General features: G+C 46.8%; 1 protein-coding gene across 1 annotated transcript; it reads right to left on the bottom strand.

Annotated features, from left to right (window-relative positions):
* Positions 1–1,035: 1,035 nt before the first annotated feature.
* Positions 1,036–3,185, bottom strand: LOC124700711. Its single transcript, XM_047232800.1, has 2 exons — positions 2,975–3,185; positions 1,036–1,705 (listed from the first exon to the last, which is right to left on the bottom strand). Exons 1-2 carry the CDS (start codon positions 3,183–3,185, stop codon positions 1,365–1,367), a joined length of 552 nt encoding a protein of 183 aa, XP_047088756.1. The 3' UTR covers positions 1,036–1,364.
* Positions 3,186–24,184: the final 20,999 nt, after the last annotated feature.

Genomic DNA, 24,184 nt, shown 5'->3' on the forward strand with positions numbered 1-24,184 from the left:
ACCCACACATCACGAGCAAGATTTTTTGGACGTTACTTGTACCACGTGCTTGCTTGAACACTAATATAGTAGTGTTGCTGAGCAGGTGTCATGGTGCAGCAGATCGGTGAACAACCCTATCTAACGGGGCGAACTAGGAATGACGGTGGAGCCGTTCTACTCTTTTGCATGTTTCATACAGTATGTTTTTTCCTGTCCCTGGATGTTACGAGTAGCGAGACTAGATGGAGATATCATTGTGCCATGCATAGAACTTTGTGCAAACAAATGCTTCGGGTGAAACTTTTGCGAGTGCTCCCATTGCCTACCATTCCTAAGACTTCGTACAATTTCCAATCAACAACCTAGAGCAATATTGTTAGTGTACAATTACAATTCAGGAGGAAGACATAGCACCAAAACAATTGCTTATATAAGAAGTGTGCCATCGTGGAGAGCATATAAAAAGTCTATTTAAAGGTTGAAATTCTTCCCATGTTCCAACAGCTGGCAGCAGTTATTTCATTTATTGTGGGCATATTTGTATAATTTTTAAATTCTCATACAGGTACGTATGCATATTTTTGAAGAAATATTGGATGTATGGATTCCATTTAGATTAGCAAAACATGAGATTTTGAAAGCATAAACTGATTTGTGACCATTTTAGCATAATGGTTACATCAAGCTATGGAAGTATACTACGAACTTGATAAAAATAAATAAATAAATATGGACAATGAAGTTCATGACAGCGTAAAGTGTGATAGAGACTATAAGTGTAACCCTTTTCTTTCCTCACCATCATGCTTCGAGGAAGGGAATTTGTTATCACATCTATGTTGATTGTCACCAAAACATAATGACCAGAGTTTGGAGTAGTCTGCGATCGGGAGTATCACCCCCTTCTCTGACGGTGTCTTCGGTAACCACTTCACTAAAATATCATCTCAAGTAAATCTCGACTGCACTACCTTCTTTTTTCAAGTAATACTATTGAGAGAATCTGGGAAAAGAGAATGTCACAACTCAGCAAACAACTATCCAGTCAACAAGTTGGTACAACTTAATGGAAATTCCTTCTTAATTACCATCATTTTATAGACAACAACAAAGAAAGTGACAATCCCTTTAGGATTTACAGATGATGAATGTCCTTCTATGGCCATTTTAACATTAATGGCCACAAAATGGTCTAGATGTATATACTACAAACCCAATATAATTTAACTATCGACAAGGAATGTCATGGTGGCGCACAGTTAGAGGTCACCAGAAATGGAACCCTTTTGTTTCCTCCATCACCGAGTGTTGTACAAGGGTCTTTCTCATGAGATCTCTGTTGCTTGGCATGCTGTATCCATGATCATACGCCAGTGTACTCATTACAGATTCTGGTGTGTTTTGACATTCCCAGGTTTCCATCCTAGCTCCCGAGCCCTTTCCTCCCACAGAGCAGTCAATTTCTTTTGACCGAGCAGTGAGTCTGCTGACTTTTCCCTAGCTTCTTCACATGTATTCATTCCTGAGCTGCATTTGTCAGCCTCCTTTTGATACTGAGAAGCTAGTTTTTTGGCCTCAAGCAATTTCACATCAGCTTCTTGCTGAGCTTCAGTTGCTTCCTCCTCTCTCTGCTTCAGTTCTTCTATCAGTTGCTCTGTGAAGCTCTTCTCTGTTTCTTCAGAAGAAGCGCGACCACTAACCCCTTTGAATTGTTTGGCGCAGTCTGAAAGCATCAGAATCAACCGTAAACAGTTAAAGAATCACCTTACGATTGCAAAATATTGCATGGAATATAGGCCGGTGGATGCTTCATTTTTCATGTTCAATTGCTTATGATACGGATATACGTAGGAAACTGCCTACGTTTACTGACAAGACAATGCTTCTAAGATACTCCCTCTGCCCGACTGCCCCATAATAATAAGATGTTATTAGGCCAATATACTCTGTCCAATAATATATTGTCCTAATAACATCTTATATTACGGGGCTGAGGAGTAGTATGCAATTTGTGCAGATAAAACAAGTATGACATGAAAGGGGTACTATGCAATTTGTGCAGATAAAACAGAGGAGTATATTATGGGACAGAGGAGTAAATGAGAGGTAAACATAATAATTTTCCATGTTCAACTGGATAAGATACTTCAAAATTACAATGACATCAAAGCCTGCGCTTACTGTAAATGGGGAGGAAAAAACAGAGGTTACTAGTATAACAAATGATTTCCATGAATAGCAACTAGACATCTGTGAGTAAATTCAGGACATGTGACAGTCATGACTAATGCAAATATCAACAGATGCTTTCATCTATCATGAACATTTCATCTCCTATAGTCAATCTGAGAGAGTGAGAGTTGCATTAATGCGTCAAATTACAAATGCAGGAGCAAAGGAAGCCATCGTAGGTAGAACTTCAACATAAAAATTGCAATGCTCATATGTAATAGCACCAATGCAAGATAGGCATCAACATTTTTGTATCATGTGAGCTACACTTGCAAGTTTCAACTCTATCTTGTTGTGTTACCATACATAGTCCCGACACAACGGTACAACCTGAACCTATCTATGCTCGGCGTCTGAATAAACCGAAAAATCTTGGTTACCCCCCAAATTTCAGGTACTCTTACTCTCATAATCATTCCGTCAGGACAGGTCCAGCCATGGAAATTAAGATGCATGTATGCGTTGAACAAATCGAGGAAGCTAATCTATGCATGTTTGCTAGGACATCCAAATCACAGGTTAGAGCAGCCCACAAGAATCTACAGATTTCGTACTCTGCATATCGTGCTAAGTTCTTAGCCTATCCACAGTAGTCTTATCGTGCCTCGTCCACAGCAGAACGCAGTGCCCCGCAGCTACACATGAGTTGCGCTCTGTGCAGAGAAAAATTGCACGGCGAGAAAGCGCGGCAAAGAAGGGCCATGCCCAACGGTGGGTTAAGGGGATCTGGGTAGGTTGGGGGGCACCGACAGCAGAGTACCTTCTGGCAGCGAGAGCAGCGGGAGCGCGTCGCAGTCGCAGAGGCAGGCGGGGCAGGCCCCCGTGGAGCGGCCGAGCGCCTCGGCGACGTGCCAGTAGAGCGGCGGGCCGACGATGTAGCCGGCGAGGCCGAGCCCGAGCAGCGCCACCAGCGCCATCACCGCCGCGGGGCTCGGGGCCCACGAAGAAGACGACAGGGACCCGCCGGCCATCGCAGCGCGAGGAGGTGGCTGGTTGGGCCGAGATGCGGGGCGGGGCGAGGTGGCGGTGGGGTGTCGGCGGCACGGCGCGGCGGTGCGGGGGTTAAAGAGGGGAGTGGGGAGTGGGAGTGAGTGGGGACGGACCGGACGCGCGGTAGTGGAGACGGGACCGAACCCGACCTGGAACGACAGCCTGGTGGACTCTTGCCTACTGGTGGGTTCGTTCGGCAGCACGAGGACGAGCGACCACTAATAATGAAGGGGCTTTCTATTTTCGTGCCCTTCCTCGGCTCTTTAGTTGTGCTCAGTTTTCCACAGTTTTTAGTTTTTCCTCAGTTTTTCCTAAGATTTTGTCTAAAACCCGCAGAAGGAGCTCGGACGGAAGGAATCCGTTAAGTTGGTCGTTCCGTGCTGACGAGTGGGGTCGTGTCGTTTGTGGGGTCGCGTCGTGTGGGGCTGGTAGGAAGGAACCGCGTGGGACAGGACGAGATCATGTTTGTGTGGCCATAGCGTGTGGGGCCGTAGCGTGTGGAGCCGTAGCGTGTGGAGCCGTGTGGGTCCGGGACGTGGGCACGAGTGGTTTCTGTCTCTTTCGCCCAGATTAGCAGTTTTCAATGTACCTTTATCCTCTCTCTCGCTCGATCTCATTCATATTTGATAGTCCAAATTGGTAGCAAACCTAGAGCAGCTTCTCCTTCTGTTTTTTAACGCCATTCATTTCTTTATGCCTTCGTTTTTACTCAATCAGGTAGGAAATCTAGGGCACAAATCCAAAAAAAATATAGGATAAGCTGCATACAAACAGACCAACATAGCATAGATATATTCACGACGGATCCAACAAGTAGTACCGATAGAACCCTACAACATAAGCTATATTTTACATGAATTTAAGCTGCTCTACAGATAGAGCAGTCACATACAGAGAGTGCAGTAGGTATGTTCAACGCCTCTAGGTTGCGCCTGTGACTCGCCTGGAGGCTGCGCAGGTGAATCTCAAGTGCTTCGTGTTTGGCCATGAACGCATGCACGTTCACCGTCGTTCCAACTCTAGCGCCGCATCTGCCAATGGATTCAGCATGGTTCACAACGCAGTTGAAGTCGGTGGCGCGGAGCTTCCTGTTGCAGAAGGGGCACCTCGAGCAAAGGGGCCATCGTAATGGCCGGACTGCAGCCTCCTAAGGACGTGACGAGTCTTGGTGCGGAAGGACTCGTCGTCGCTGTCGACGTCGCTGCTCTGCACCTGTCACGTAGCACCAAAGATCGTGCAAAAAACACGGAGTCAATTGCAACGATGATGGAACAGAGAGTGAACAAAGATCATGCATGATAATATGGGCTCGAAAAAAGAGGTAGCCTCAATTACATTGGACACACTTATATCCGGGATTTGAGTCGATAAACCAAAGATCATGCACAACAAATTTGTACGCACCAATTGTTTACCGACCAAACCTCGAATCAATTTGTGCCCAAATATTCATCATCATCGGCACAAATCTTAAACAAAAGCAAATCACAAGCACTAATAACGCAAGATCTAACACAAAAGGATTGAACTAGGAACACACGCACCCTAATAACGCAAGATCTAACACAAATGGATTGAACTAGGAACAGACGAACCCTAATAACGCTAGATCTAACACAAAAGGATTGAAATGGGATAAGAACAAGGGAGCAAAGGGTTACCTCCGACTCGTCATCGACGATGCTGGTGTCATAGGGGTTCTCCAGCGCGACGTACGGCACTGGTTCGTACGGGTCCCAAGCGACGGGGGCCTGGACGGTGGCGGCGGCCGATGCGCCGGTGGCTGATGCGCCGGCTGCTACGTTGGAAGCAGCGAAAGGGCCTGGACGGGGGCAGCGGCCCATGCGCCGGCTGCTACGTTGGAAGCAGCGACAGGGGCCTGGACGGGGGCAGCGGCCGATGCGCCGGTGGCCGATGCGTCGGCAATGGGCATCTCATTCTTGTCCATCGGCGGCAGTTTACTTCGGGGTTTTTTCTTCGGTTGTGGAGAAGATGATGGGACAGGAGAGGCGGTTGCAGTGAGAACGTGCGTCGAGGGAGAGAAAGAGGGGCTCTATAAAGACGAAGGTGGCGTGTACCGCAACACGCGTCCGCTATGCACGGATGCAGCGTGCACCGCGACACGAGTCTAACCCTGGGACGTTTGGTGTACTCAGTTATAACCTCGGGGCTTATACAATTTTTTATCTATACTCAGTTTTCCCCTCGAGTACTTAGACTGGCAAGTGCAATATACTCAGTTTTACCCTCAAGTAGCTGGTCAACAGAGAGTCAACAAATGAGATTAACATATCTAATTGAGTCATTTCATGCGCAAAAAAATCCAAAAAATAAAAACATAGTGGCACCTACTCATGGAGTCTTCCTACGCAAACTCGCCACCTAGAAAACCTTAACAAACATATACAAATCAAGTTTTACCCCAAATTGCCACTTCTCAGAATCACTAGTGTAGCTATGAAGATGCATGGTTTTCCACTCAAACCCCTTTGCAAAACATCTTCCCCAAAAACATAGTTTGTCTAAATAATGACATAATTGTCACACTGATGTATATTTGAATTGCAAATAATTTGATGTAGCCCAATATGAATTATATTGTACAAAACACGCACTTTTCATTTTGTAATTCTTTTTGTTTGAATCCCTTAGTCTATTTACGATTTATGTGCCCTTGGATTGTTAGTACTACTCAGTTTTGCCCTCAAGTTCTGTCACAAATTCTCTCAGAAGCCCAAACTTATCCTGATTGGTTGAGCCGTTGTCACACGGATCGACTCCACGAACCGTTGATCAACTGATCTAACGGGCAGTATACCCCGGGCAGTATACCCCTCCCCGTCTCTTCGTGGCCACACCTCTCTCTCTCTTCGTGGCCACCTCTCTCTCTCTCTCTCTCTGTCGGTGGATGCATTATTGTCACCCCTCTAACAATTATCAATTATCTTTCGCTTTCCTTTTCTTTTAGGGGATATAGTTTGGGATATAGTTTCGATAATTTGAAACGGCCCAAAAGTGGTATAATTTTGGTACAAACATGAGACATACATATTTGCGGATTTCGGTGAATGCATTATTGTCACCCCTCTAACAATTATCAACTATCTTTCGCTTTCCTTTTCTTTTAGGGGATATAGTTTTGGCATATAGTTTTGGTAATTTGAAACGGCCCAAAAGTGGTATAATTTTGGTATAAACATGAGGCATACATATTTGCGGATTTCGGTGAATGCATTATTGTCACCCCTCTAACAATTATCAACTATCTTTCGCTTTTCTTTTCTTTTAGGGGATATAGTTTTGGAATATAGTTTTGGTAATTTGAAACAGCCCAAAAGTGGTATAATTTTAGTATAAACATGAGGCATACATATTTGCGGATTTCGGTGAATGCATTATTGTCACCCCTCTAACAATTATCAACTATCTTTCGCTTTCCTTTTCTTTTAGGAGATATAGTTTTGGCATATTTGGGGGATTTCGGTGAATAAATCATTGGGATTATTTGTCACCCCTCTAACAATTATCAACTTCCTTTAGCATTCCAATATAGTTGGTAATTTCAGTGAATGCACACACTAACTATGAAAACAACTACAAGTACATGTAACTGAATAATGGATTTGTAACAAGGTATCCCTTGTAACAACTTCTAGCGCCTGGTGAGCAATGATAAGAATCCGATCGCAATTATACAACGAAAAAACAACCAGACCATCAGATTAGCTTGCTTCTTCAACTCGATCAGCTTCCTTAACTGCTTGTTCATTTTCTTCAGTTCTCCCTTCACTTCCACCAGTCCTGCATTGGGAGCATTAGGCATAATCGGTACGGCTCCTCTCTCCGCCGCATTCTCTACAGCAAGCCCCCCCTCCCAAATTGCTGTGGTGACCCGGCATACCACTGCATGGTGTAGTATGCAAGTCTGATATAACACCAATGAAACACTGTTCCACTAGTATTATATCGCTCAGAGTGGTACAACAGAAACATATGCGGGTCCAAGGCATGTCTATAGAATTACACATAGACTCAGTTACATAAGATCATCACAGCCTCCTACTATACAATGAGGTAAAACTGCAAATAAACTCCAGAAGAACGACTCGTAGTCTAGTCCTAACACGAACTCTATTTGTAGAGTATTTAACTAGCTACAGAGGCTATGAATAGATTCTAGCTAAATAGGAGCTAGGTTTAGGAAGCTAGTTCCTTTCTATTGTTAATCTAGGTTTTCTCCTTGTTGTATGTGGTATCTGACTTTTCTGACAGATCATGTCCCGTGAAGTAGTTGTTGACTCCTCGGTCTTCGAGTTGCATTGTAGATCCTCCTTCGATGCTTCCATATCTAAGCAGGGGATTTAAGAGTGGGATGAGTACGAGCGTACTCAACAAGTTCATTATAGGAAAGAGGTGTTTAATGCACTAGCTACGGCATTAGACCGTAAAGTCCAATACCAATGCAGGTTTTCATAATCATTTCTTCAAAAGGTTGCTTTTATTCGGAAGAACTATGTCCGTCGGCCTTCACCGGTTTACTAGAACTTCATGGAGTTCCTTTCCGGCAGCGTTCGCAGCTCCAAAACCCGGAACGAGGAGTGACCGGTCACGATTCATTACACTCTGCAGAGGTGTGTTGCTTTACCCATAAGAGATCTTAACCTTGGTGCCAACCGAGTCTAGTTCTCGTCCACACTTCCTTTGGTGTGAGGCCCGGTATAAGGTCATAGCCAATCATATTCCTCCGCTACCTCGCACACCCACCCTTTGTTGCAAACCCCGACCCTGGGTCCTCGCCGGTCCCATTATTCCCATTTTAGGGTGGACCCCGACCACGACAACAGTTTGGGATCGAACCAAACTCCTTCGCCGGTAGCTGCAACCCATCATAGACCGCAATACCGTGGGGACTTAGGACTCCCCAGCCTCACCGCTTGCTCCTCGGGCGACAAGTGTACTACGGACTATGCCGTGGGGACTTAGGACTCCCCAGCCTCACCGCTTGCCCCTTTGGATTACAAGTGTACTACGGTAAAGCGCGTCCGTTGATGTACAAGAGGTGGAAATACGATTGACTAGTCCGTCCCACTCCAGATCTTATGGTTAACACGGGTATTACGACACAAGAATCACTGGACGACATTTGTTGTTTAATCCTAGATGGATATAAACCCTTGCAATGGAACCTCCACCATATCAACACATACCATGGTTCCATTGCCCACCACATAGTCATATTCATAGTTATGAAAATAGTATTTTTGATTTTTATGCAAGAGTGATAAGTATAGTACTTTGCAAGTAATTTGGTAAAAATACTCAAATGACATGAGCAAGCGATGAACTTGCATTTCTTGACTGCAAGATTATGCAGTCAAAGTCTTTGATACGTAATAACTCCAAATTCTGAAATAGCATCATCGTCCGGTAAGGACGATGTTTAAAAGATTGGCAAGGATGCAATAATGCATAAGTATGAGATGCAATCGTTCTAAGCGTGACCTAACCCCGATGATTTAGGATCAGTGAGTTATAATGATTGGTACAGGGTGTGTTGCACTTTTAGAGTGATTCACAAACAAGGTTCTTATTCAGGGTTGTGTTGTTTTAGAATCATAAGCAGGTGGTAAAATGCATAGTAATAATCATACACACCCAGGAATAGTAGTTGTATAATAAGTAAAGAGCAGTTGTCAATTTTTAAGTCTAATATTGCATGGTTGATGATTACTTATTATATATTTAAAAAGAATAACTTTTGAAGAACATGTTCTTGAATAAAGAACAAGTATGATAACTAGATTGGTGGGGTTCTATGGTTGACTATGGGTTCATCTAGTTTCTGTAGTAAGTATTAGATGGATCATAACCTAGTTGGATTCATCAACGCCAAGGGCTTGTAAGGTTGAATTAAGCCTAGGCATCCTAAGCAATTATTCATACAATGTTGCTATCAAGATTGGTTCATCTTGTTGGTGATAGCTAGCTAGGGTTTATAGGTCCTTATAAGCAGGGTTGATGATGATTCTTTATTTACTTCAAAAGAATAACTTTTGAAGAACATACTTCTTAAATAATAAGAAGTATATCAATTAGGGTTGAGGTCGTCTAGGTTTTACTGTTGGTTCTATTAAGTAAGGAATAATTGGCTCCTAAATAGGATGGTGGATAAGTATCCAACACTAGTAGGGTTTAGTGGAATATGGTTAGGTAATGCTCAAGATTTGGTATAATTGTTCATGAGGTTCATCACATTGGTGTGATGCTAAATAGGAATGAATAAGGATGATGGCTTTGGTAATAGGATCTAGGGTTTACACTTGGTTGATCCTACTAGATCAACAAGTTTTATTTAGATGAGAACATAGCATAGCAATTATCTAGTGATAGGGTTCTTACATTTTATGTGGTCATGGCAATTATTTAGTTGCTATTATGGTTCTATGTTTGAAAGGAAAGTATCATGATCATAACTTCTAACCTAGGGTTTAGGTTAGAGGCAAGTTAAGGTTCTCATGTAATAATAAAGCTAGGTTTCTAAATGAATCTAGGGTTTAGGATTACACATGAAATGATGAATTCCTGTTTTTCTTCCATATGGAACTAGGGTTTTCTAGTTACCCTATAATTCTTGGATTAATAACTTCATTAAGAAAATTGGAGTTATTAATAATTTTGAAATAAAAAAAATGTTGGATTTGACATTTTATTGTTTTTAATGAATTAATAATTAAGGTAATTGTTATTTAGGGTTTAAACTTCCACTAATAAAGATTTAACAAAATAACAAATAAAGAAAATTAGTTTTTAATGTTTTCTTTATTTATTTACTGGTTTTTATTTAATTTTTGGAAATTTTTACTAATTATTGAATTTTAATTGAATTAGAATTAAAATTAAAGGCTTAAATAACAAGTAATAAATATTGGAATTTTTATTAAAAATAAAAATTTCATTTTATATTTTTATTGGATAGAGTTTATCTTTATAAGAATTTTGATATCTTATATTTATTTTTCTGAGCTATTATGATTTTTCTAGATTTATTTGAAGTTGCAGCAATTTTCTGGAATTAAATTTAAACAAAATAACTAAGTGCACCCGGTGACTCTACCCACACAGTCACTGACTGGTGGGGCTAAGCCACGCTGGCTGCCACATGGTGCCGATGTGGCAACCATGTGCATCATCGGCGGCAGTGGTGGTCGTCGCCGGCGAGTCCGGGTTCGCGCGAGGCTGTGCTTAGGCTCAATCGATCGAGGGCGTCAAGACAAACGGACTGGTGGTGGCGCCGCCCCCTAATGGTTGCCGGAGCGGCGGCGGTGGTGATGCCCGACGGCGGCGCTCACAGGCAAACGGTGCAACGATGATGCAAAGGAAACTAGGGGGAGCTAAGGTGCTCGGGAGACTCAGTGGCTCACCGCGAGCAGAGTGGAGGCGACGGCATGGTCGGAGGAGCTCTAGATCGCCGGAATCGACTGCTCCGGCCGACGGAGAGAACGAGCTCGACGGCGACACTCCGGGGCTTCTCAGCTCGATTCCTCCCGTAGGCTGGGCATGTCGAGGGTGGCGGTGACGTTGGAACCAACGGCGGTTCCAGGGAATGCTCCGAACGGCGGCGATGGTCGATGACCGGCTTGGGTAGGGTTTCGGTTTGGGGAAAATTGAGCAGAGGAGAGAGGGAAAAGGAGATAGGTCGTCGTCCAGGGTACTTATAGGGTTCGAGAGTGTGCCTCGTCATGCGCTCGGACGAGGAGGTGCTGCCAGCGACGAGGAGAAGGCGAGCACGTCGTCGTGCTGCCCTCCATGCGTGAGGAGAGGATGAGGATGACCTCCTCTCTGGTATTTAGACGAAAGGGGTATCTCGGGCCAGGCTAGGCCGTGCTGGGCTAGCTCTTGCTGGGCTGTTGGTGGGCTGCCATGACCAGGTAAGGTCCAGGTATGCTTTTTCTCCTCTTTTCTGTTTTTTCTATTTTCTGTTTTTTATTTTCTATTTGAATCTGATTTGAATTCAAATTTTATTTGCAGGTTTCTTGTTATGTTAACTGAATTAAGATATAGTGCCATGACTATTACACTATTCTTTATTCTAAACAAATATTTTATATTTGATTATATTTCATTCTTGTGGGTTTATTCAAAATAGCAAATAGGTATGAGTTTATATTCTCATTTTTAATTTCCTTTTTCTTGTGAATCAATTCTGTTATGATTTATTAGAGTTGATAATTTCAACTCAAAGTATTTTAGAGGTTATTATTAAGACTTGATTTCCATTTGAGAAGTGGATGACTTACATATGATTTTATGTGAGCACCAACTTATTAGGGTTTTATAACTACTATTATAACCCCTTTTAAGGTTAACACTATCATTATCTTTGAAAGTATCTAAGTAGATATTGTTTCCATCATGGTTTATCTTGGTTACAAAGTTAAATGGTTGTTAACCCCACATGGGTTTAATTATAGGACTTAGCATTAGGTGGCTCTTTTGTTTTATAATAGAAACATAGCATTTGATTAATGAACCATTAGCTAGGGTTCAAATGCTATTTACCTAAGGACACATGGTTTGAATCTCAATTATGGTCTGGGTTTATATTATGATTACCATAGTGATGTATAAACTAGGGTTGAGATATAATTCTAGTTTATAGAATTGAGATGTCATCATATTGCACTTGCTAGGGTTTAATTCCCCCCTAACTAAAATAAGATGGTTACTTGCTTCATTGTTATTATTCTCATTTAGTTATTAAGGATCTGAGAATTGATTATATTTGATACCAATGGACTTATTATATATCCTTAATCTATTATTTAAGTAACTAAAGTAGCTATGGTGTTTTTTATAGTTAACTTTGGTTAGAATGATGAATGGTTGCTCACCATATAAAGTATAGAGTTTGACTCTAAGGTTTTCTTAGGTTTCTTAGGTGAAGAATAAGTGGATTGTATATGTGGTAGAATTCTACTTATGATCACCAAGTGGTTCACAAGTTAAGATTGGGATACAAGCCTAAGGTTGCTTACTAGTTACCTCCCTATGATTTCATGTGGTGAATAACATCTACTAATCCTATTAGGATTTAACTTATCCTCACTTAACTCAAGAGCATGATCATGGTTAAACATGATCCACTTGTTCTTGATATCTTTACCTCAAGTTCTTAGGGTTTATGATCATCACTCAATTTATATTGATCAAGTTTTGGCTTCCTAAATTATCTCTCATGGAATGGTTTCTCATTTCTATGATCAGGCATTGTCTTGATCAACCAGGATATAACACTTCTATTTTACTTTCTGTTGCCTGCCAAAACCCACCGGCGAGCAGCGACGAGCAACACGAAGAGCCGGGAGGCTCCCGAGATCGCTTGGTGGGCCCTGGTCCCTCGGGCGACGGCCCGCAATGCTCGGCACACGTCCCGACGGTCGCAAGGGCGTGCCACCCGACCTATACCCGGTCGGGAAGGTTTTGGATCGCTTCGATTAGTTTCCCGCATGGTAGACACGTAAACATTAAATGAGCCTCGATCGGCTCTCGAGTTACCTCGCTCATCGGCTCAAAGAGCCGATTGACCCATGGTTCATATTAGATCTTGCAATAACATGGGTATCCCGCTTCATTAACATCAAGCTAAATCGATCTACGACAGTTTAGGGTTTTCACCGTATAACCGGAACATCCTACACGTAGTTGAGCCTAGCAGATACGAAAGATGATGGAAAACTAACCCTAAAAGAGGCCTAAAAACCAACACGGAGTCGATTCCCGGAACATCCCTTCTAGGATCGGCAAACCATACCTTACGCACTACTGGATCGTTCAACCCGTTTGCAAGGCCTAACCATACGGATATCAAACTAATCCTTGAAAAACAAGGAGCAACTATAACAGATCAAATCTACTAAATAAAGACGAAGCAAGATGCCGCCCTTACACCTAAGATAGGTGTAAGGGCGGCTAGATATCGAGGGGCAGCATAGCTAAGCAAGCATATCAGAAGAACAACGATGCAAGCCCCAAAACATCTACGATAAGTAGTGTTACTCGCCATCAACAAGGCTTCGGTACGAGCAACACCAGATAACGAATAAACCTATACTGCCTAGATCGCAAGATGCGATCTAGGCAGCATGATGCTTACCCGGAAGAAACCCTCGAAACAAGGGGTGGCGATGCGCCTAGATTGTGTTTGTTGTGAACGTGATCGTCCTCCTTTCTCAATAACCCTAGATACATATTTATAGTCCGGGGACTTTCTATCTTTAGAATACACCTAACCGTGTACGAGCTAAACTCTATCTCTTAATTCTAAACTAAGATGCGATCTATCATACTGTACAGATACACATGCAATATAGCCCAAATTCTCGCACGAGGTCGATTCAGAGACACTCCACGTGTATATCCTCCAAGCCCATCTCAATTACGGCCCATCTCTTGATCCGGTTAAAATCTGGTGATAACACTTTCTTAGATGGAACTACTATGGTTGCTTCAACAATTTATATCCCAGGAGAATTGTTGGGGGAATAACCCCCGGTATGCCAAAGGCATGCCAAACCGGATGGCCTGTGCCATCAAGATACCGGTTTAATGTTTATACCGGAGCCTGAGGTTAAGAGTTTAGCTAAGTGGAGCTAAGCCGGTATCCCCAAGAGGGGTATACCGGAATCCGGTAAAGAAGATACCGGAAAGGAGAGCCTGTCGGCGGGACTCGGTCAAAGATTCTCTCCGAGCTAGAAGACAAGATGAGCTAAGCAAAGTGACTTTTGACGAAGGGTCGACGATAAAGAGAAGGATGACGGTCAAAGAAGCCGGAAGACGTCAGCGTCCCTGATTAAAGAGGACTCCGGTGTCATCTATGATTAAAGTAGCTTTGTAAAGTAGTTTGTCTAGTCAAAGATGCTATTAGGGTTTCTTCCAGTGTAAGCCACCCTCTCCCCTATATAAGGAGAGGGGGCAGCCCTTCTTCACGGGCACGTAGCGAGACGATAGAGAGATCTGTGTACTGAGAAACTTGTAACCATGTTGAGGTCAATGAAGCTAGCGATCTAGTAAAGAGTTCTTCCTCTTGTCTCTCTTCTTGCATACCGGCCTTTGGTTGTGTTCTTGAGGAAAGCATCCGGAAGTTCTTCCCATCTAATCGCAAACCCTCCCCCAATCCTCATACGTCCATTCGGCCCCAACTTAAGCCATCCTATGGCATCTCGCTCGTTCACCACGACGACGGTTGGCGCCCACCGTGGGGCATGAAGTGGCGCATGCTGGAGTACACATTCGGGCGGGCCTCCTCGAGTTCGCCGGCGAACGGACGGTGTCCGCGCTTGTGCAGAGCTTCTACTCCATCGGTTTCATCAACGACAACGCGGGCTGCTTCGCCAACGGCGGCATCTTCCCCAAGAACGGCCGCGTCATCGAGTTCGGCAGCCACCGCATCTACTTCGGCACCGTCCCCGTCCGCCAGTGCCTCTCGCCGGTGCTGGTAGCACCGGACCCGCCAAGATGGCTCTGTGCTGGTCGCACCGCCGGCAGCGTCGAGGTAATGATGACCGGTGTGGCTGGTGCAGGAAAGGAGGTCGCAGGGGAAGATGCTGGTCGCGCGGTGTCGACCCGTGCGGCTAAGCCACCGCTGGAGCGCAATGCAGGCGCAGCAGGAGCATCATCCGCGCCACCGGCAACACCGCTCCAGGCGGCGATGAACGTCCTCGCCACCCCCATCGCGCAGAACGTCGATCCGGCGGCGGCTCAGGCGGAGCTGGAGGCACAGCGCCAGAAGATACTCGAGAGCGGCAAAGACGTCGTCAGGGCACAGCGCGAGCTGAACCTAACCGTACGTGAGTATAACGCTGCCCATGGCTTTGCTTCTGTCAGCGCTCATGCCGCTAGGATACCGGAAAACCGGCTTAAAGCTCGCAATCTAGATCAGGATTTGCGCAAAGAGATTCTTACCGGCAAGAGTACCTCGAGCATTCGTTAGCATCGTGGAAAAACCTAAGTACGAGTAGTCCGGATAAAACCATAAAAGCTGCTAAGGCTGCTCGTAGATCCGTGTGACTCGCTTACTTGGAGAGGCTGCGGCAAAACAACAAGAGCGTGTCGAGAGCTGCTAGATGCCGTAGAGCAGCGAACGCTGAGCAGCTGGTTAAGCTGAACAAGGCTATAGCCTCGAAATCCGCGCGTTCAACAAAGAATGCCGGAAGCAAGTCCCATGGGCAGGCCTCGTCCCCCCATCCGGACAGAAGAAGAGAAAAAGAAATGAACGCACGGCAGATGACTGTGTATGATCCGGTCCTTGCCGGTAAGCAGAAAGCCGAGCAACACGATGCCGGTAGAAAAAGCCAAGGGGCAGAGCGGGGCTACGCCAAGGAAGGTTATGCCGGAAACAATCATGCCGGTAGACACGAAACCGGGCAAAACTATCCGGCTGCAAGGGCAGCGTACGATGAAGAGGAAGAGATGCCTCCACCAAGGTACCGGCAGGCAAGGGCCGCGGCACCAGAACGTTACGATGAAGCCGATTCTACAAGACCGGCAGCATACCGGAACCCGTTGGGGGAACGCTTGGGAGAAAGATACTTACCGGAACGGGACGCGAGGCACCGTCTGGACAGAGTGTACTTGTCAGAAATGATCGAGGAGGAAGGTCCTCCAGGTCCAAAGTGCTTTGGCCCAAGGATCATGAGAGAAAAACCACCCGTGCGCAATTTTCAGCTGCCTCGGGACACAAGAACGTACGATGGCACAACCAAGCCGGAAGATTGGCTGGCAGACTATGTCACAGCGGTGTACGTGGCTGGTGGTGGAGTGAACCGGCGTTGGGCGGTAAGAATCATACCGTCCTACCTGGTAGGCCCTGCGAGAATCTGGCTAAACAACCTGCCGGCGGGGAGCATAAATGGCTGGCTGGATTTTGAGGAGGCTTTTGTGAGCAATTTCAGCAGCACCTATCAGAGGCCAAACAGGCCGCGACAACTTGCTCCGTGTGCACGGCGCCCGAATGAAACAGACCGGGGTTATCCGGCCCGGTGGAACACCATAAGGAACTCTTGCGAAGGAGTAATCGAGGCGCAGGCCATTGCTTGGTTCAGCGGTGGGTGCAAAAGAGGTTCGCCGTTGTGGCAAAGGCTGCGGCGGAACATGCCGACAACGTTGGCAGAGATGATACGTGTGGCGGATAACTATGCGTTGGGAGACCCAACGCAGCCGGCAATGCAACCTGAACCGGAACAGCTACGCCAAGAGCAACACCGGGACAACCGGAACAACAAGAGGAGGGAAGATTTTCCGGATCGGAGGTACGGTCCGCGGCAAGTTGCTCTGCTGTGCGGGAAAACTCGATGCCGGCGGCAGCCGGAGGCGAGAGAACCGGATCGCAGCCATGGGCGGGTCCAAAGAAACGATGGGTGGAAAAGAAACCCCGGGTCCAAAAGAAAGCCGGCGAGAACCCGCAAAGTACACCATGGAAGCTGCCATGGACCAACCATGCCGATGGCACACACCGAATCCGGCACACCCGTCGAACCATCTGACGAAGGATTGTACCTGGACCAAGTACTTGATGGAAAAGGGGGCGGTAAAAGATGCCCAAGGGCGAGGAGGCAATGCAATGATGCCACCGCCGGACATGCCGCGGCAGCAGCAGCTACCGCCTCCACCACCGCTTACCGGGCCGAACGCTTTACCAGTGCAGCCAAACCGGCAGCGGTACCGACGAGGTTAACCGGGTGGAGCAAGATGATAACCAACTACCTCCACCGCCACCTTTAGGCCGGAATGTTTATGAAGACCCACATGTATGCTGTGTTGTTTTTGTCACTGAGCCAACAGACAGGCAAAGTCTACATCATCGCTCCATGGAAGTAAATGCCGTGATGCCAGCAGTGCCCAAATACATGCGAGTGGTCCAACCAGAAATTGCTTGGTCGATCAAGGATCACCCCAAGATCATGCCGAGTCCGGGTGGATATGCTCTTGTTGTGGACCCAATCATGAAAGGGCCACAAACTCGAGTGAAGTTCAGCAAAGTGCTGATAGACAATGGCAGTAGCATCAACATCATGTACAAGCATACCATGCATACGCTGGGCATAACAGAAAACATGCTTCAGCCAACGCGCACAACGTTCCACGGGATTGTTCCTGGCTTGTCCTGTGCCCCGATAGGAAAGGTCCGGGTGGACGTGGCATTTGGAGGACGTGACAATTGCCGGGTGGAAAATCTGGAGTTTGAGGTGGTGGACTTAGATAGTCCGTACCATGCTTTGCTGGGGAGACCGGCGCTGGCGGCCTTCATGGCCTCAACCCACACGGCGTATCTCAAGATGAAGATGCCGGGACCTCGTGGACCACTAACTGTGGTGGGAAACTACAAGGTCTCGCTGGAAACGGCGTCTGCCGGATCGAACCTAGCGGAATCGCTGGTAATCGCGGAGGAAAAGAAAAGGATGCAAACAGCTGTTGCGTTGGCTCAGTCCTCACAGTTGAGCTTAGCGGCAATGAGTGCAAGTCTGAGTGCTCCGGCATTCAAGCCAACAAATGAGACAAAGGATATTGTGCTGGATCCGGCCTACCCAGAGCGCACCGTTCGTATCGGTGCCGGCCTTGACCAAGCATAGGAAAGCGCGCTCGTCAGCTTCCTCCGTGAGAATCGGAATATCTTTGCCTGGTCAACTGAAGACTTGGTAGGTGTTCCGAGGGAGCTGGCTGAGCACTCCTTGAACGTTCGGAAAGATGCCAAGCCGGTGCGACAACCTTTGCGCCGGTTCGCTGAAGATAGAAGAAAGATCATAGGAGAAGAGGTAACCAAACTGCTTGTTGCCAAATTCATTGTGGAGGTCACGCACACAGAGTGGCTGGCCAATCCGGTAATGGTTGAAAAGAAAAAAGATGAGAACCTGGAGGCAAAAGCTCCGAAGGTGTGGCGTATGTGCATCGACTACACCAACCTGAACAAGGCTTGCCCAAGAGATCCTTTTCCTTTACCACGGATCGATCAAGTGATTGATTCCACTGCTGGGTGTGAGTTGTTGTCTTTCCTGGATGCCTATTCCGGTTTCCACCAAATTCCCCTGAAAAAGGAAGATCAAATAAAAACTGCGTTCATTACCCCGCACGGGGCTTACTGCTATATCACTATGCCTTTTGGTTTGCGCAACGCCGGTGCAACGTACCAGCGCTGTATGCAAAAATGCTTGTTTGATCAAATCGGAAAGAATGTGCAGGTGTATGTGGATGACATCGTGATAAAAACTAAGGTAAAAGATACCCTAATCGATGATATCCGGCAAACGTTTGATAACCTAAGGAGGTTCCGGATGAAACTCAATCCGGCAAAATGTACCTTCGGTGTTCCTGCCGGCAAGCTGCTGGGTTTCCTTGTCTCGAGCCGAGGCATTGAGGTCAATCCGGTAAAGATCCGGGCAATTGAGAGAATGACGGTACCACAGGATCTGAAGGACATACAAAAGTTTACCGGAAGCTTAGCATCGCTAAGCCGGTTCATAAGCAGGTTAGGAGAAAAGGCCTTGCCGCTGTACGCCTTAATGAGAAAATCCGATAAGTTTGTCTGGACCCCTCAAGCAGACGCAGCATTCAAAGAGCTGAAAACGATGTTAGCTACCGCGCCAATACTGGCTTCACCGTTGGAAAGAGAACCAATGTTGCTATACATAGCAGCAACCAACCGGGTCGTGAGTGTTGTTGTGGTAGTAGAAAGAGAAGAGGAAGGAAAAACCGTCCAGAGGCCGGTATACTACCTGAGCGAGGTGCTCTCCCTCTCAAAGCAGAACTACCCGCACTTCCAGAAAATGACCTATGGCGTGTTTATGGCCGCCACCAAGCTCAAGCACTACTTCGAGGAACATCCTATGAAGGTGGTGAGTGAGGCACCCATCTCCGATATCATGTGCAACAAAGACGCCAGCGGCAGGATTGCTAAATGGGCAATACGGATATCACCGTATGTTCCGGAGTACGAAAGAAGAGACGCCATTAAGTCGCAAGCTTTAGCTGATTTTTTGGTCGATTGGGCGGAAATGCAATACAAGCCCCCGGATCAAAGACTGGAATACTGGAAGATGCACTTCGATGGATCCAAGCTCAAGGAGGGCCTAGGTGCCGGTGTGGTGCTAACCTCACCAAGGGGAGATCATCTCCGGTATGTTTTACAAGTGCATTTCAGGGCATCAAACAATGTCGCTGAGTATGAAGCCTTCATCCATGGGCTTAAGGTCGCAAAAGAAATCGGTGCGCACCGGATCATTTGCTACGGAGATTCAGATCTTGTGGTACAGCAGTGTTCCAGAGATTGGGATGCAAAAGATGCCAACATGGCCTCGTACCGGTTTCACGTGCAAAAGATTGCCGGATTCTTCGAAGGTTGTGAGTTTCACCATGTACCGCGTGCGAGAAAATGAAGCTGCGGATGCTTTGTCCAAGATAGGCTCATCCCGACAAGAAATTCCTCCCGGGATAGCTCGGCGCACACTGAGAGTACCATCAATCAAGCCAAGTCCCGAGTCGGAATCAATTTTTGTTCCGGAATCACACATTGTGCCAATGGATATCGATGGAGGGAACCGGGGACTGCTCCGGCGAACCCGGGGACCTGTTCCGGCAAGCTCGGGAGCTGCCGTGCCTATATCGGAAGAAACGATGCTTGGTGGATAGCATGGAGATAGATGCACCGGTGTTTTTGGTTCGAGAGATACCATCATGGGTTAAACCTATTAAGGAATTCCTGATCAACGGCACCTTGCCGGCTGACGAAAATGAATCAAGGAGAATCCAAAGAAGGTCCAAAGCATACACATTCATCAATGGTGAGGTGTACAAGAGAAGCGTTACCGGTGTCCTTCAAAGATGTGTGGAACCGGAGGAAGGGAAAGAAATGCTTGAGGAAATTCACCAAGGAGAATGTGGGCATCATGCTTCGTCAAGGGCGCTAGTAGCAAAAGTATTCCGGCATGGGTTCTATTGGCCCACTGCTTTGGAGAACGCTGAAGATTTGGTAAGAAAATGCAACGGGTGCCAGAGGTACGCCAAGCAAAATCATACCCCAGCGTCCGGTTTAAAGACAATACCGCTGACATGGCCATTTGCCGTTTGGTGCCTGGACATGGTTGGCCCATTCAAGACCGCAAGGAGCAAGCATGACTCACATCTTGGTCATGGTGGATAAGTTCACCAAATGGCTAGAAGTAAAACCTATCGCAAAGTGTGATGGGCATACGAGCTGTGAAATTCTTGAAGGATATCATCTTGCGGTATGGATACCCGCACGAGCATCATCACCGACAATGGAACCAACTTTGCTCAAGGGGAGTTCAAAAGGTTCCGTGAGGATAAGAATATCCGGTTGGATTTGTGCTCGGTGGCACACCCACAAGGCAACGGCCAAGTGGAAAGAATGAATGCTTTGGTACTCTCCGGTATCAAACCCAGACTCATTGACGCAGTGGAAAGAGCACCGGGGTGTTGGCTTGATGAGATACCATCAGTGTTGTGGAGCATAAGAACAACCCCAAACCGGTCTACCGGATACACTCCCTTCTTCATGGTTTATGGAGCAGAAGCGGTGATACCAACCGACATCATCCATGATTCACCAAGGGTACAGCTCTATACTGAGCAAGAGGTCAAAGAGGCCAGAGAAAATGATGTGGACTTGCTAGAAGAAGCAAGAGAGCTAGCGTTGGCAAGAACAGCCATTTATCGGCAAAACCTAAGACGCTATCATGACCGGAAAGTCAATCCAAGAGTTTTCCGGGAAGGAGATCTTGTGCTTCGCCTAGTGCAGCGCAGCCGAAGGCCGGCATAAGCTCTTGCCACCTTGGGAAGGTCCCTTCATTGTAAGCAAGGTGCTTCACAATGATGCATACTACCTGATTGATGCACGAGGAGTGGAAAAAAGGAAAGGCGGACAAGTCCGGAGAGGAGAGCAAGCGTCCATGGAACATAGCTCATGTTGCGTCCTTTCTACTCTTGAAGTGGTGGTGTAAGAAGTTCCTTTTTGTACCTTATATGCTATGAATAAAAGATGTCGGAACCTCAAATGAGTCTCGGGGACTACCCCAACTTAAGTTGCATGTAACTTGTCTATTTTTTCGGTTCACCGGTTGCTTATTGAACGTTTTTTCTTTCCGGTTTAGTAGTGTGCTAAATCCTACCGGAGTCTTCGACTCTGCTGTTGTCCGCAAACCGGCTTCATGGCAAGCAAGATAAACCGGTAGGAGATAAGCACATGAAGCTGCGAAAAGGGAGAGCGAGGAAAGAACAATCCGGAAAATTTAACTAACCCCGGTTAAACCGGTTTTTTGCAAAATTTCAAAGTTATTTCTAAGTTCAAGAAGATGCTTGTTTGGTGAAAGAACCTTGTGCTCATATGCCAAAGAACGCCCGAGAGAAGGCAGGCGAGCCAAGGCAAAAGAACCAAGTATGCATCAAATTGGATGCGGAGACAATTGAGAAATCTTTGCGAGTACAAGATAAAAGCAAAACCAAAAGCAAATGTGCTAAAACGAACTTAAGATAATTAGCTACCGGCATAACTCACCGGCGGAAAATGTTGTACCACAACCAAAAGCAGGTTTAAAGTTTTACATCATAGACCCCGGCATTCCGGGCAGAATTTAACGAACATTGTTTCAAAGATAAGCGGGACCAACAAACGGATAGCGGGCAAACACTTCAAAGAGAGTAATCACGCAGCGGGGGCTTCGGGAGGAGCAGTCGCCGGCATCGGCATCGTCCGAGACCTCGTCTTCGGCTTCATCCTCCTCCTCGTCGAGATAGTCCTCGACGCCGGAGGGGGGAGGGATGAAGGTGCGCATGTCGGCATACTCCGCGATGCGGTACGCGCGATCCTGCCGCTTAGCGGAGAGGATCGGGTCCAGATCGGTTTCTGCGTCTTCACGCACGCCGGTGAGGGCATCCAGATTGAGCTCCGGGTACCAGGAGCAGGCAACGCGGAGGGCGGAGTCCGCGCCAGCGCGGGCAGCAGAGCACTGCCACTCGCGGATCCTCCTGCCGGCGCCCTTAAGACGATCGCTGATGAGGGAGAAGGTGTCCGGCACCTCTTCGCCAGGCCATAAGGTCCTGAAGAGCTGGGTAGCCACATCAGGGATGTCCGATAGGTTGCGGTCTATGGCGCGCATGTGGGACACCCGCGCGTTAAGCGCGACCAGATGGTCGTTGGGCGTCCATGGCACGGTAAGATCCGCTCGGCCTTGGTCCTTGCGGCGCACGTCCACCTTCTTGACAGCGTACCCCTGGGAGTCCGGAAAGAGGCCTGTGTAAAGAAAGAAAAAGGTCAAGGAAAAGAGACCGGAAAGAAAAAAGACCGGAAGGAAAGATAACCGGAAGAAAACGAGATCGGAGGAAAAAAGGCTTATATACGAGTAGGTCAAAGTGTAAAATAAAAGAACTTACGATGGGCGAGGGCGTCGGTACGCGAGGATTAGCTGATCGCATTCCTTATGCTCCTCCTCCAGCCGCGCGGCCTTCTCCTCGGCAGCCTTCCGGGACTTGGCAGCCTCCTCCAGCTCAGCCAGCAGCACCATGTTGGCGTTGCTGGCGTCCTCTAGTGCCTCCTCCATCTTGGCCGCAGCGTCAGCTGCAGCGACTTTGAAGGCCTTGGCATGATCAAGCCCCAGTTGGATGAGCTGGGCTTTGAGCTCCCGGTGGCTGGCCTTGAGGGTGTCCAGCTCCTCCTTGTGCTGCCGGACGAGCTGATCCTTCTCCACTGCAATTCGGAACAGAAGATGTTAACAAGGTCATGCTAATAAACATGAGAAGAGAATCAAGTTAACAGGAGAAAGGAAAGAAGCTATACGTTGGGCGGTGGCCAGCTGCTCCTTGAGAGCATCGATGGAAGCTTCCGGGATCACTGTCAAGCAGAAATTAAGAATGTTAGAGAAGGAAAGGTTTCCGGTAAGAAAGACGCCGGCAAAACAAAGATGTACATTGGCACTTGTTATGTGCCTCAGCGAGCTCCAGATGCTCCCATAAGAGCTCCTCGAAGAGGGCCTTCCGAGCGTCAGCCGTGAGCTGTTCAAGAAAAAAGAGGTTAGTAAAGTTTCACGCTAAGTTTAGCTAAGTTTTGCGCTAAGAACAAGGTTCTTAACCCGAAACTCGGGATCGGCGGTGCCGGTTTTGCGCTAAGTTTTTAAGCTAAAGTTTTGCGCTAAGAACAAGGTTCTTAACCCGAAACTCGGGATCGGCGGTGCCGGTTTTGCGCTAAGTTTTTAAGCTAAAGTTTTGCGCTAAGAACAAGGTTCTTAACCCGAAACTCGGGGACTGGCAGTGCCGGTTTTGCGCTAAGTTTTTAAGCTAAAGTTTTGCGCTAAGAACAAGGTTCTTAACCCGAAACTCGGGGACTGGCAGTGCCGGTTTTGCGCTAAGTTTTTAAGCTAAAGTTTTGCGCTAAGAACAAGGTTCTTAACCCGAAACTCGGGGACTGGCAGTGCCGGTTTTGCGCTAAGTTTTTAAGCTAAAGTTCTGCGCTAAGAACAAGGTTCTTAACCCGAAACTCGGGATCGGCGCGTGCGGTTTTGCGCTAAATTTTCAAGGTTATTTCTAAGCTAAGAAGAAAGTATTTGACCCGAAACTCGGGGATCGGCGAGTGCCGGTTTCACGCTAAGATTTTAAGAAAAGTTTTGCGCTAAGAGCTGCGCTCTCACCACAAAACTCGGGGACTTGGAAGGTAGACAAAGGAGAAACCGGCATGAAGTCAAAGAAAAGATAAACAAAGCCGGAAACGAAGAAACCGATAAAGATTGAAACAAATTAGAAAAACATACCATCAAGTTGGTCGTGGCATCGTACCACGCGCTATCAAGCTCTTTCACGGCATTGCGGAGCCGCATGAAGTGCTCCTCAGACGACCGGTCCCCAGCCGGATCAGGAGCCGGCAGCCGGTCCTTGCCCAAGCCGCGGGTCGCCGGGGTTATGTCCGCGGCGTTCCACTTCT

This window comes from Lolium rigidum, chromosome 3 (genome assembly GCF_022539505.1).
Source record: "Lolium rigidum isolate FL_2022 chromosome 3, APGP_CSIRO_Lrig_0.1, whole genome shotgun sequence".
Classification (NCBI taxonomy): Eukaryota; Viridiplantae; Streptophyta; class Magnoliopsida; order Poales; family Poaceae; genus Lolium; species Lolium rigidum.

Excerpts from the sequence above, each read along its gene's own strand:
- LOC124700711 (XM_047232800.1), bottom strand. The coding sequence starts at position 3,185 with ATGGCCGGCGGGTCCCTGTCGTCTTCTTCGTGGGCCCCGAGCCCCGCG. Across the intron at positions 1,706-2,974 it reads GCTGCTCTCGCTGCCAGAAG|ACTGCGCCAAACAATTCAAA; the intron begins GTACTCTGCTGT and ends TGATGCTTTCAG.